At 38.4% G+C, this 12,695-nt stretch overlaps 2 protein-coding genes across 4 annotated transcripts in view; both read left to right on the top strand.

The window, feature by feature from the left end:
• Positions 1–821: 821 nt before the first annotated feature.
• The window catches only part of LOC126600070 (uncharacterized), a 22,086-nt gene continuing 10,212 nt past the window's right edge, over positions 822–12,695 (top strand). Inside the window, exons 1-3 of one of the 3 annotated variants that reach the window (XM_050266591.1) lie at positions 822–1,082; positions 1,165–1,581; positions 3,740–3,831. In XM_050266591.1, the coding sequence (XP_050122548.1) occupies positions 900–1,082; positions 1,165–1,581; positions 3,740–3,831 (692 nt within the window). In that variant the 5' untranslated portion in view covers positions 822–899. Of the gene's footprint in view, positions 1,083–1,164; positions 2,160–3,739; positions 4,318–12,695 lie in introns of those variants that run through there. The other 2 variants (XM_050266590.1, XM_050266589.1) reach the window with 2 other exon arrangements.
• LOC126600075 (15.7 kDa heat shock protein, peroxisomal-like) lies at positions 8,426–9,500 on the top strand. The gene is made up of 2 exons (XM_050266594.1): positions 8,426–8,583; positions 8,928–9,500. The coding sequence occupies exons 1-2, from the start codon at positions 8,475–8,477 to the stop codon at positions 9,308–9,310; spliced, it is 492 nt and encodes a 163-aa protein (XP_050122551.1). The 5' UTR covers positions 8,426–8,474; the 3' UTR covers positions 9,311–9,500.

Genomic DNA, 12,695 nt, shown 5'->3' on the forward strand with positions numbered 1-12,695 from the left:
TGATATAGGGCTGGTTTGGTATTGCTCTGCTTTGAAAAAAAACTGTTGTGAGAATAAGCGGTTGTGATGTGAAAATAAGCGGCTGTGATGTGAGAATAAGCGGCTGTAAAATAAATCAGCAGAGTGTTTGGTAAACTTTTTGGTAAAAGTGCTTTTGGAAAAAAAAACAGTCTGATAGTTGGTCTTTTCATTAAAGGAGCACTGTAGCTCCGTGTGCTTTGAAAAAAAGCCAGTTTTCCAAAGCTGCAAATAGCAGCTTCAGCTTTTTCCTTTGATTTCAGCTTATTCTCACAGCAACTTCCAAAATAAGCCCTTTTTTTTCAGTTTACCAAACACCTAAAACCCTTACAGCTTTTTTTCATGGGTGCTTTTTTTTTAAGTACCTTACTCCCACACCACCCCATGGTAACCAACCAAAACTGAAAATAAAGTAAATTAAACCCATTTAACGGTTTGCACATAACCAATTTAATAATCGTAATATTGTGGGATAAAAATATTTTAATTTGCAAAACATATTTCCTACACTCCCCCACATATATTGCAAATTAAAAGCAAACCAAAGATAGACAAATACAAGAAATGACGATATAGCTATTAACAACCATAATTGTTAGGAAGTAAAATGATTTGTAATTTGAAATACTTTAAAAATCTAATACAAAAAAGTTAGAAGGGCATCAGCTAGCTAAGATTTTGTGCATGCCTTGTTTTAAAGAAATGCAAAGACAGAAATTAAGCAAGATATAAAGGTTAGGATGTTAGACAAAGTAAAGAACATTCTTGATTTTGTAGATCGACCAAGCCTACAAGAAACCTATAAATGATCAAGCTATATATTTTATATGCCTATGACAGATCCAAAAACCTAAAAAAGCAGCTAGCTGACTGATTTTCACATGGATTCCAACAGTGAATATGAGACAGAAGCAGGGACCATGGCTCTTCGTCAGGCAAGACCTTCTCTTCATCGGGCAAGATCTTCTGTTGTAGAATCTTCTGATTCTGAGCCCGATGGGAGGCCCCAATCTAGACCAGCTACAACACCACATCCTCCTCCCAAAGCACAATGCCCTTCTCAGGTACAAACATACTCGCAATCTCGTCTTTTCCTAATTTGGGTCAAGATTGCTCCATTAATTTGTCTTCTCTGTGTTTTAATAGGCCACTAGTGAGGGCTCGGGGTGGTCTCATCGACCTTCTCGAGCTACTGAAGTTTCAGGGATTTCAATCCCTTGGCCTCAAAGGGTTGCAGCTGCTGAATCCTTTCATCCTGCTCCTGCTGAGGTTACCCATGTTGACCCTGCTGCTCCTGCTTTTGATTACGCTGGCATGACGCCTTCTCCTTTGGCTTCTCTTCCAGCCACGACCTCTTTGCCTGAACTAGTTAGAGAGTTCGGGCAAATTATGACGAAGCTGAGATCCACAAGGCGCCCTTCTGAGCCTCAACATCTTCAAGATCAGCGCAGGATCTTCAGAGAATGGATGCAAAGGGACTTTTCTGCCTTCTTTAGCCTTAAGGCTCTTCAAGATGCTGAGATAGCTCTCACTAAATTATACCAAGCTCAGCAGATGACTAAGGTGCAATATGAGTCCTTCGTTTCTTTCTTTGAAAATCTAAGGGCCTTGAGGGATCAACATGTTAAGGCCGAGAGGCAAGCCAACATGGTGAGGTGCTACAAGGAGAAGCACATTCGGACCTCCATTACTCTGCAGCAGCTGGTGGATGAGGGCTCGTCCATGGAGGATCGGATAATAGTGGTAGTTGCCGAGATCCAAAAATTGGAGGAACAACTTTTGGCTCTGAAGGCTGAGCAGATGACTCTCTCGAGCAAGCTATACAAGAAGCTCGAGGAAGTGAAGAAAGTAAACCACGAAGTGGAGGAGTCTGAAGCCCAACTAGCCAACATCAATATAGCTTTAGAAGAGCCGGGTCGCATTTTTACCATCATGCAAACTTATCATTCTAGGATAGCTGCCTTGGCTAAAGATGTAAACTTGTTAATTTAGGGCTTATGTACTGATGAGTCGATATGTTACTATATATTTTACCGTAATCCTAGTATTAACTAGAAAATACGCCCGCGCGTTGCGGCGGGAACTGAATGCATCATGTGTAACTCCATGAATAAGACACAGCTACTTGGCTTTCATATAAATTCAATTCAGCTGACATAAAGAGGCTGTACAATTTATAACACGGACTTAAACATTTTAGATCACAAAAGTTGTATGTTTTGCACATAAATGAAGGTAACACAAAAAAACTAAGATCCCATTCCAAGTAATAAATTCTCAAGACCAATTATTTACAAAAACTTATGACCAGAAGTATCATAAGTTTAAGATTATAGAGCCAGTTATTGTTCACACCCATTATAACATCTTATACTCTACTTACACCCAACAAATTATTCATTTTTTTCCGCCCCCCAACATGTGGTTCAACAACGGGAGAGTTCAAAGTTAGGAACCCTTCTCCGCATTGACCAGCCCTGTAACCTTCCATACTTTTGGGCATACATAACAGGGCCAGGTGCAAAAAAAGGGGGTTAAACATGCACGCATCGTATTCACTATGACCCTAACTCATGTTACCGCTTCTTAGAATTCTAGCCAAAATGTAAAATATATCAGATCACAATTTCTTTTAAAAATAAGATATTTAATTTTAACATTTTAATTTTGCACAGGAAAGTCACAGTGAACAATAAAATTTGACATTATGAACAATAAAATTTGAGATTCAACATCAACAGAATTAAGCTACAAAAAAAATTTATTTCGGAACGGGCTGTCACATTTTTCTTGTAGTGGTATTTGCACATTTGTTGTGAAATAAAAACTATATTTTTATCTTGTTCAAATAATTATATGAGAATTTAGAACCAAGGGGGAAGTTTAAAAATGGAATTAGCTATGTCTTTGGCTCCGCTATGCTATGCATCACTTCTTGGTGTTAACTCCATTTGTACCCACATTGATTATTTGTTGTAACAAACTGCGACTATCTTTTCATCTATGTATTACTAAGCAGAGCAAAGGGTTTGTAGCTAGCGTTTGAGAGCATATACTTTTGCAGCCAGAGTCTTGTATATACCAAAAAAGTCTTAAGGAGGAAGTTTAGAAATAAAGCCTGTATTTAACGGACATACATGCTTAGGATTGCAAATACGTACACATTGGAAATAATGATCGATCCAATTGTCAGCTCCCTTGAAGCTGAATACACTTTTATTGAACTCCAAAAAAGTTAGAAAGGCATCAGCTAGCTAAGATTTTGTGCATGCCTTGTTTTAAAGAAATGCAAAGACATAAATTAAGCAAGATATAAAGGTTAAGATGCTAGACAAACTAAAGAACATTCTCGATTTTTGTAAACCGACCAAGCCTACAAGAAACCTGTAAATGATCAACACTTCAAGGAATAAGGAAAGGTCATATGAAATTTTGGAAAACTACTATGTACCATAAAATGCCCGCGCTATATATATATTTCCTTCGTAACATGTTTTCGTAATAATAAACTAGCAGAAAGCACATACTTAGAGAGTTCGGGCAAATTATGATAAAGCTGAGATCCACAAGGCGCCCTTCTGAGCCTCAACATCTTCAAGATCAGCGCAGGATCTTCAAAGAATGGATGCAAAGGGACTTTTCTGCCTTCTTTAGCCTTAAGGCTCTTCAAGATGCTGAGATAGCTCTCACTAAATTATACCAAGCCCAACATATGACTAAGGTGCAATATGAGTCCTTCGTTTCCTTCTTTGAAAATCTAAGGGCCTTGAGGGATCAACATGTTAAGGCCGAGAGGCAAGCCAACATGGTGAGGTGTTACAAGGAGAAGCACATTCGGACCTCCATTACTCTGCAGCAGCTAGTGGAGGAGGGCTCATCCATGGAGGATCGGATAATAGTGGTAGTTGCCGAGATCCAAAAACTGGAGGAACAACTTTCGGCTCTGAAGGCTGAGCAGATGACTCTCTCGAGCAAGCTATACAAGAAGATCGAGGAAGTGAAGAAAGTAAACCACGAAGTGGAGGAGTCTGAAGCCCAGCTAGCCAACAACAATATAGCTTTAGAAGAGCCGGGTCATATTTTTACCATCATGCAGACTTATCATTCTAGGATAGCTGCCTTGGCTAAAGATGTGAACTTGTTAATTTAGGGCTTATGTACTGATGAGTCGATATGTCACTATATATTTTACCATAATCCTAGTATTAACTAGAAAATACGCCCGCGCGTTGCGGCGGGAACTGAATGCATTAGGTGTAATTGCATGAATAAGACACAGCTACTTGGTTTTCATATAAATTCAATTCAGATGACATAAAAAGGCTGTACAATTTACAAGACGAACTTAAACATTTCATATCACAAACGTTGTATGTTTTGCACATAAATTAAGGTAACACAAAAAAAACTTAGATCCCATTCCAAGTAATAAATTCTTAGGGCCAGTTATTTAAGAAAACTTATGACCAGAAGTATCATAAGTTTAAGATTAGAGCCAGTTATTGTTCACACCCATTATAACACTTTATACTCTACTTACACCCAACAAATTATTCATTTTTTTCTGCCCCCAACATGTGGTTCAACAACGGGAGAGTTCAAAGTTCAAACCAGGAACCCTTCTCCGCATTGACCAGCCCTGTAATTATGATTATAATTTTAACGATGCATGTATAATCCACCTAACTATTTCGCTACGATAATCATGATTATAATTTTAACGAGTTTAATTTCTTGAAAGAACCACTGATCATTTCCTCTTATTACCTTAAAAAAAAGTTAATGAGCTCCCTTTCCTCATTCCAATTGTGTAGTGAATTTTCATCGCACACATCACAAATGGTTAATTTCTTAGATCATAATTTAAGGTGTATCTTCCGCAAAAAAATTAACTTAATCATTAAGAATCGTTCATTTATTTGATAATGACTTAATGATCTCTAATTTGATTAATTTCTTAAATGGTGATGAGAAAATGAACGACTATACAACGAAGATTGTTGATGGCAATTAGACGCTTTGCTTCTTTGTTGCCAAAAGTTCATGCAGTTGTGATCAACAGATAGCAGATATCTAAACAACCCTTTTTCACAGTTCTCTATGTTGGTACCATATATTGGGCCTCGTATATTTGGGCCTTGGGCCTTGTATTTGGGCCTCACACTAAAGCCCATACTTTGTAAAAGAGGAGGAGCCCCTTATTCTATAAAAGGGGACTCCTCCCCTCATTCTAAAAGAGGCAAAAGAGCCAAGCCTAAGAAGGCTAAGAGAAGCTATCATTACATTCAGGAGAGACCTCACACCACCGAGGCTCTCCTCTCCCTTCTCTTCTTTCTCCTCCGGGGGACTTCCCCCAAACACTTGTATCCATACAATTACAGAGAAACAGAGTCAACTACAGTGTGGACGTAGCCCAAACATTGGGGTGAACCACGATACATCTTGTGTCATTTACATTTCATGCAGATTCACGGTCGGGTTTACGTTGTTCCAAGACCTCCGGTTTTGTGCATCAACATTTGGCGCCGTCTGTGGGAAACGACACGAAAAGTTATGTCGGTTCTTTTTCAATTTTTCATTTCCACCTTGAATCTGCAAAAACCCAGAAACAGAAAACATCCAAATTCCAACACCTGCTCTTACACCTCCCTCTCTGTTCTTGTAAAAGTAACATCAAAATTACAAAAAGCTCATGCGAAAACACCTCATTTTCTCTCTTTCTCCTCCAAGACAAAGGGATGTCGAAGATCCCAACGCAGAAGAAGGGAAAACGAGGTGTATCCCGACGACAGCACACCACCTGTGAAGGCTTAGACGATCGACGAGCTCCCCTCGCTGTAGAATTGGGCTTCATTTACCTAACCCAGATCACGAAAGCTTTGAACTACTACTCATATCAGCTCAACAAAACAGCGGAGCTCCGCTGCCAGTCCTACCTGTCGCTTCCAGCGGAATGTTGGACCACCACCTGACTCCGCGACTCGTCGCAATTGGAGCCCATGATGTATCTTCCGTTCCCAGCGACTTCAACTTACGTTTTTCGACCACCTGATGGCCGAGCCCGGCCTCAACCTCATCGGCTGCTGTACCGAGCTCAACGCCGGTGATGCTGCTGACGGCTAGGCATCCGGATCCGAGAGGCTCCAGGTAGGCACGGGCGTACTGTGAGTTCATCTGTCTATTTCTTGCTGCCGCGCAAGCCCCACATCTCAATGACGAGGTGGTGGTCTCCGACGGAGCAGAGACTGATAAGGATCCAGACCGTAGCCGATGAGGTGCCCATGAAAGATGCTTCGAGGGATCTAGGCCAAGAGACGGGGCATGATTCAATGCCAACCCCAACCCTGTCGTTGGATGACCAAGTTGCGAGTTCCTCATCTACAGCACAAGTCACTGGACCTTTCCCTGGCCTCAGATCAGTTTCCGAGCCTCAGACGAGAACCACGGTGCCACTGGGCCTTTCCCTGGATCTGTGCTACCTAAACAGAAAAAAAAAAAGTTTCAGGAAAAATCCCATTCACAGAGGCAGTGAGAAATGATGAGAGATGGAGGCACTACTGGCAAAAGGAATCATTGCCAAATATTTTCCTTTTCAGAAAGGAAACCATGAATGACCCATTGTCTCCACCCACTATCTCCACCGAAAACAAAAAAGGGATAAGATTCTTTTCCTTTAAATATTTTATTATTTTTACGTCATGATAATTATAATTATTATAAAATAATGATTATATTATTTTTATATCATGATGAACCATGATTAAATAATATGATTATTATTTCTGATATTACATGATTAATACCACGTTATTGATTTATACAACATGTGATTTATCAAACAACTAAATAAATCATTTATTCATGATTATATATATATACACACACATTTAGGCAATACCTAATATATTGTTGATATATGATACAAATCATTTACCACACGACTGAATAAATTATTTATTTATAGAAGAACATAGTACAATATTTTGCCTTAACAAACTTTGTCAATTTGATTTATTCATTATACGGTCGTACTTATACTATCATTTATTGTCAGGAATTATTGAGCAACTAGGTCCACTGATCAACATTGTTGCTGATTAACGAGGTCTACCAACTTATAGACTGATGAGCCACGTGCTTGTGGTGATCTCTTGTCTGACCGGACATCCACTTGCTCGGACATTCACTTATTGGGATACCTATGTGCCTGGACCCAACTCGATGACCCTACAGATAGTCCCAACTCGATGCCCCTACGTATGGCCCCGATTCAAAGACCCGACTTGCGGACCCGATCCGCGGATCCGACACATAGACCCAATATGTGAACCCGACAAGCAGACCCGAGTCATGTCGAGAATCAACTCATACTAAGTGCATGTTGACATAAAGTAGATACTTGCAATGAGGAATACCACGAGCCGAGCCGCCTCGCAGCGAGCATAGCCTCTAGCCGAGCCGCCTCGCAACGAGCATCGCTTCCAGCCAAGCAAACGCCTCGCCGCGAGCATAGCCTCTAGCCGAGCAGCCTCGCAACGAGCATCGCCTCCAGCCGAGCAGTCTCGTAACGTGTGATACCTCTAGCTGAATATTGCTTTATGTTGAGCATTGTCTTGGGTTGAGTACTGGTTCAAGACATCTAGCCACTTCGGCTCATACATGGATTGGATTTGAAGTCTCCAGCCAAAAGACTCTCTTGACTGAAGACTTGGGGGACTCCTGTTGGTACCATATATTGGGCCTCGTATATTTGGGCCTTGGGCCTTGTATTTGGGCCTCACACTAAAGCCCATACTTTGTAAAAGAGGAGGAGCCCCTTATTCTATAAAAGGGGACTCCTCCCCTCATTCTAAAAGAGGCAAAAGAGCCAAGCCTAAGAAGGCTAAGAGAAGCTATCATTACATTCAAGAGAGACCTCACACCACCGAGGCTCTCCTCTCCCTTCTCTTCTTTCTCCTCCGGGGGACTTCCCCCAAACACTTGTATCCATACAATTACAGAGAAACAGAATCAACTACAGTGTGGACGTAGCCCAAACATTGGGGTGAACCACGATACATCTTGTGTCATTTACATTTCATGCAGATTCACGGTCGGGTTTACGTTGTTCCAAGACCTCCGGTTTTGTGCATCAACACTCTATATATAAAGCCTATAGCTGATGATGTGCTCTGGAAGTATTAGCACATGCTTGATATCTTGAGGTTGAAGAAATTATTACCTCAATCCAGGAACAAGAAAACTTCAACTTGGGAAAAGGAAACAAAAAAATCAAGAGATCGAATCATTCTCTTTAGGAAGGAAACCCAGAAGAAAACTTTTAGGCTAGCTTGTCACCAACCCTTACATCATGTATAAATATAAGAGAAAGAGAGTCCTTCATATGTTCTTATTACATTTCGTTGAAACTGATCACCGAAAAGAGAAAAAACAAGTAATTAAGCATCTGCTCTACGATGGAAACCAAACCCGCGGCCAAGGATGAGACATGTTATGAGGAATTCGAACCGTTTTGCCAATGGAACAAGGAGGAAGGACATGACATTCTTGAAGTTCATTTACCAGGTACTACTAGATCAAATTGATCATGACTAAATATTGAGTCATTCTATCATACATCAATGTGTAGTATATATTATCTTTTAAGTGACTCGGATTCACTTGTTAAATTTTCTGAAATATTTCTTAGCGCACGTCTCTCTAGCTAGTAAGTAATGTATGCTATACATTGTTGTTCTTTAGAATTTTAGCTAAATGTGTAATCTAGATTTACTGTCTAAATATATACTCTTGTACATGAGAGATGTAAGCATGACAATTGCCTAACAGCATAAGTTTGGCAAAAGACCGAGTTACGTTTCATCTTCTCTTGCGTACTCGTTGTTCTACTTGTTGATGCATGCATGTAGGTTTCAAAAGACAAGATATTAGAGTTCAAATCAACAATTGGGGCATCCTAACCATTAGCGGAAAGCAACCTAGGGTTGAAGAAACTACATCTGCTATACCCAGCCGCTTCTGTAAAGAGATCAAAATTTCTAAACATTGTACAACGAATGGTATCCGCGCTAAGTTTTCCCGTGGAATTCTTTCCATAACCATTCCAAAAGAAGCTCAGCACGGCGGAGTGAATGCTGCATGGGCGTCAGCTAATGACTACTTAGTTGGTTTAAGAAGCAAAGTTTTGAAGCCAAGGCTGAGCAAGAAGACGGCTGTGATGGTGGTGGTGGTTGTTCTGGTCATGGCTCTGGGAGTTTATGTAGTGTGTAGATATCCGAAGTCAGCTAGCTAGCTACTCTTACAGTTCAAAATTGATCAACAATTTTAGCAAAACATTTTTAATTTTCGGACCATATTACATTTCTATATTACCTGGTCATTTCACTTAATTTACTTGGTCTCTTTAGTTTTTCTGTTTCAATTGTATCTTAATTTGTAATTATTCAATTTCAATATATAATAAAGGTTACAAAGCAGAACAAGCTCCTAGAATGCCTTTATAGATAACACCATATTAATTAACCGAATAAAGTATTAACCAAATACATAAACCACGCACAATGTTAATGTATATGAATTAAAAAGATAAATCAAGAGTGGTACTTGAGATATAGTCATTGTTGGGGCGAAATAGTGAAGCCTAAGACCATCTCCAACTCTTGAAGTAAAACTCAAATTTTAGGTTATAAATTTACCCCAACTTACTCCAACTCTTGGGACAAATATGAGTTTTAACCAAAAACTCTTTTGTGAGGCAAATTTAGCCTAGAATTTCCCCGGGTTAGTGGGGGTAGCCCACCATTATATGTGTATTTTTTTTTGTTTTATATTTATAAATTCATTGAATTCAACCGCTAAGATCTAATATGATCAAATCCAACGGTAAAAAAAAGAAAGATATAATTGTCCAAATTTAAATCCAACGGCTAAAGTAATTAAATTTTTTTTTATGTATTTCATATTCTTTCATAGAGTTTCACGAGTTCCATGGTCTGTTTAGTGATTTTTTAATATTGATTGGAATCTAAATATTTTTCGGTTAAAATGTTCATAAAATTTAATTAGGATAGTGTACATATATTTTTTTTTAATTTACTTTAAGAAAATTCATTCTTTAATAATCTTGAGCTAAAAATTCAACCCAGAAGGATTGGAGGAGAAAAACCGTTTCTAAGTTAATACCTAAATTTTTTGGGTTAAAATTTTTAAGTTTTAACTCAAGGGTTGAAGATGGTCTAAGTGTGAAAAACAAATAATGAAGATTAAAATATGTAGAAAGAAGTTTTGTTAAATAGTAAAATGAAAACCCGAGCAAATAGAGGCCAATAACTGCTCCACCAAAATGTGAAAGAATAATCTCAGTTTTCCTTGAGCCGAGTCTCAACTATTCGGGCTTCTTGCCTTTTATTCGGCGTTTTTTTCGCCTGCTTTTTCTGCTTTCTATCTTTTATTTCCCTTCCTCCCTCCTCCCTAGCTGTGATACTTCATTTCCATCCCACCATGTGTTTGGATCGGGGGGCTCTAATCAGAAATTGGATATCAGATCCACTTCCCTTCCCCCAACCAGCATGCTGGATCTCCATCGAGGCCAAGTGTTGGGTATTTTACATACCCCTTAGCCTCACCTTCTTCCCATATGTTACTTTGTTTGTATATATTTGCAAGGGTTCATGAAGGGGACTTGGATCTGGTGTCTACTTTCTCAGTTCGGAGTTTGGCTTCCTCCAAGGATGTGACGGCTGCGGCAATGTGGTCTTTGTTGCAAGATATTAGTGTTTTTTTATTGTCTATTTTTTGCTGCCTTCGAGCTAAACTTGTGTGAGCCTCTCATTATATCTTATCTTGGGTTGTTGCTATCATTTTGTTTGGGCCTTTTACTTTTCCTATAGTTGTTTGCCCAGTCCTTTTTGGGCCGTGTACTAGTTTTCATTGCAATGAAAATTGTCTTCGTTTTAAAAATAAAATAAAAATAAATGAAACCGTGAACCATATAAGGTTATTGACCAAAAAAAAAAAGAACCAATAAAGACTAATTGGTTGATATTGCCGGGATAATAATGTGTTACCAATGAGAAAAAGGTAGTCAATGGTACAAAAAGTATATTTTACCAGTCTTGTTTGGTGAGATTCTCTTTTTGATTTCATATTGTCATATTATCATCGTGATTATGTAAGGTTTTCATACTATCATTTTAGATAAATTATTTTTTTGTTGGTCTTGTTATATCTTATATTAGTTATTGGAGGGTTTGTTTTGTTATGGCTGCTACCATGGCCAGGTTAGGCTTTATGTCCTCTTTAACTAATTGTAATTTTTTTTTTTTGTAAATAAAGCAATCTCATTGTCACTTCTCATGATAGCAATGCTAGAGTTGGATTGAATTTAGAATTTTACCGGGAAAAAGAAAATGCATTAGTCACTATTATGGTGTGCTATTAGGTACTTGTTAGCTTTAGCCACATATCTTTCATTAATAACACCATTTTTACGCCACCAAAAACAATCAAACAACTACCAATCTTGGTAACTATTGCTCAGTTTTCTTGTAGTGGTATTTGCTCATTTGTTGTGAAATAAAAACTAGGGTTTTTATCACAAATGGTCCCCGAAATTGATCCACCCAATCAAGATGGTCTCTAAAATTGAAAATCGATCAATGTAGTCCCTGAAAATGGCTGTTGCAAATTAATGTGGTTCTTCCGTTACAATTCCGTTAAAATTTCTGTTAAGTGCCGATGTGGCACATAAATGGGTCCCTCAAATTTAATTAAATATTATTATGTGAATAAAAAATATTTAAATAATAAAAAACAATTATTATTTTTATAATTAAAATCTTTAAAAAAAAAAGAAAAAAAGAAAGAGATGATTGAACACTGTTCATCATCTTCTTCCCTTCCTATTCATAGAAATGATGAAATTGGAAGGAGAAATCCCAAACTTTTTCATGGTGTGGATTTTGGTTGTGGCATCACTATCCTACTTTCACACCGTCTGCAAGCTCACTTCTCCGGGCACCACCAGACTCCTCGCCATCCTACCCGTCACATTCTTCTTCATCTACCTCCCTCTCAATCTGACCACGGTTTTTCTAGGCGGCCCGTCCTCTTTCTTCCTCACTTGGCTTGCCAATTTCAAGCCTGGGATTTCTCCTTCCAATGTCATCATTTATGTGAATATTTATGTGAATAGGAGGGGAAGAAGATGATGAACAGTGTTCAATCATCTCCTCCTTCTTTTTTTATTTTTTTAATTATAAAAAATAACAATTGTTTTTTATTATTTAAATATTTTTTATTCACATAATAATATTTAATTAAATTTGTGGGACCCATTTATGTGCCACATTAGCACTTAACAGAAATTTTAACGGAATTGTGACGGAATGACCACATTGATTTGCAACAGCCGTTTTCAGGGACTACATTGATCGATTTTCAATTTCAGGGACCATCTTGATTGGGTGGGTCAATTTCAAGGATCATTTGTGATAGAAACCCTAAAAACTATATTTTTATCTTGTTCAAATAATTATATGAGAATTTAGAACCAAGGGGGAAGTTTTAAAATAGAATTAGCTATGTCTTTGGCTGCGCTATGCTATGCATCACTTGGTGGTGTTGACTCCATTTGTACCCACACTAATTATTTGTTGTAACAAACCACGACTATCTTT

Source organism: Malus sylvestris, chromosome 14 (assembly GCF_916048215.2).
Source record: "Malus sylvestris chromosome 14, drMalSylv7.2, whole genome shotgun sequence".
NCBI classification, from domain to species: Eukaryota; Viridiplantae; Streptophyta; class Magnoliopsida; order Rosales; family Rosaceae; genus Malus; species Malus sylvestris.

Coding starts and splice junctions, on each gene's coding strand:
- LOC126600075 (XM_050266594.1), top strand. CDS start 8,475: ATGGAAACCAAACCCGCGGCCAAGGATGAGACATGTTATGAGGAATTC. Junction 8,584..8,927: donor TCTTGAAGTTCATTTACCAG/GTACTACTAGAT, acceptor GCATGCATGTAG/GTTTCAAAAGACAAGATATT.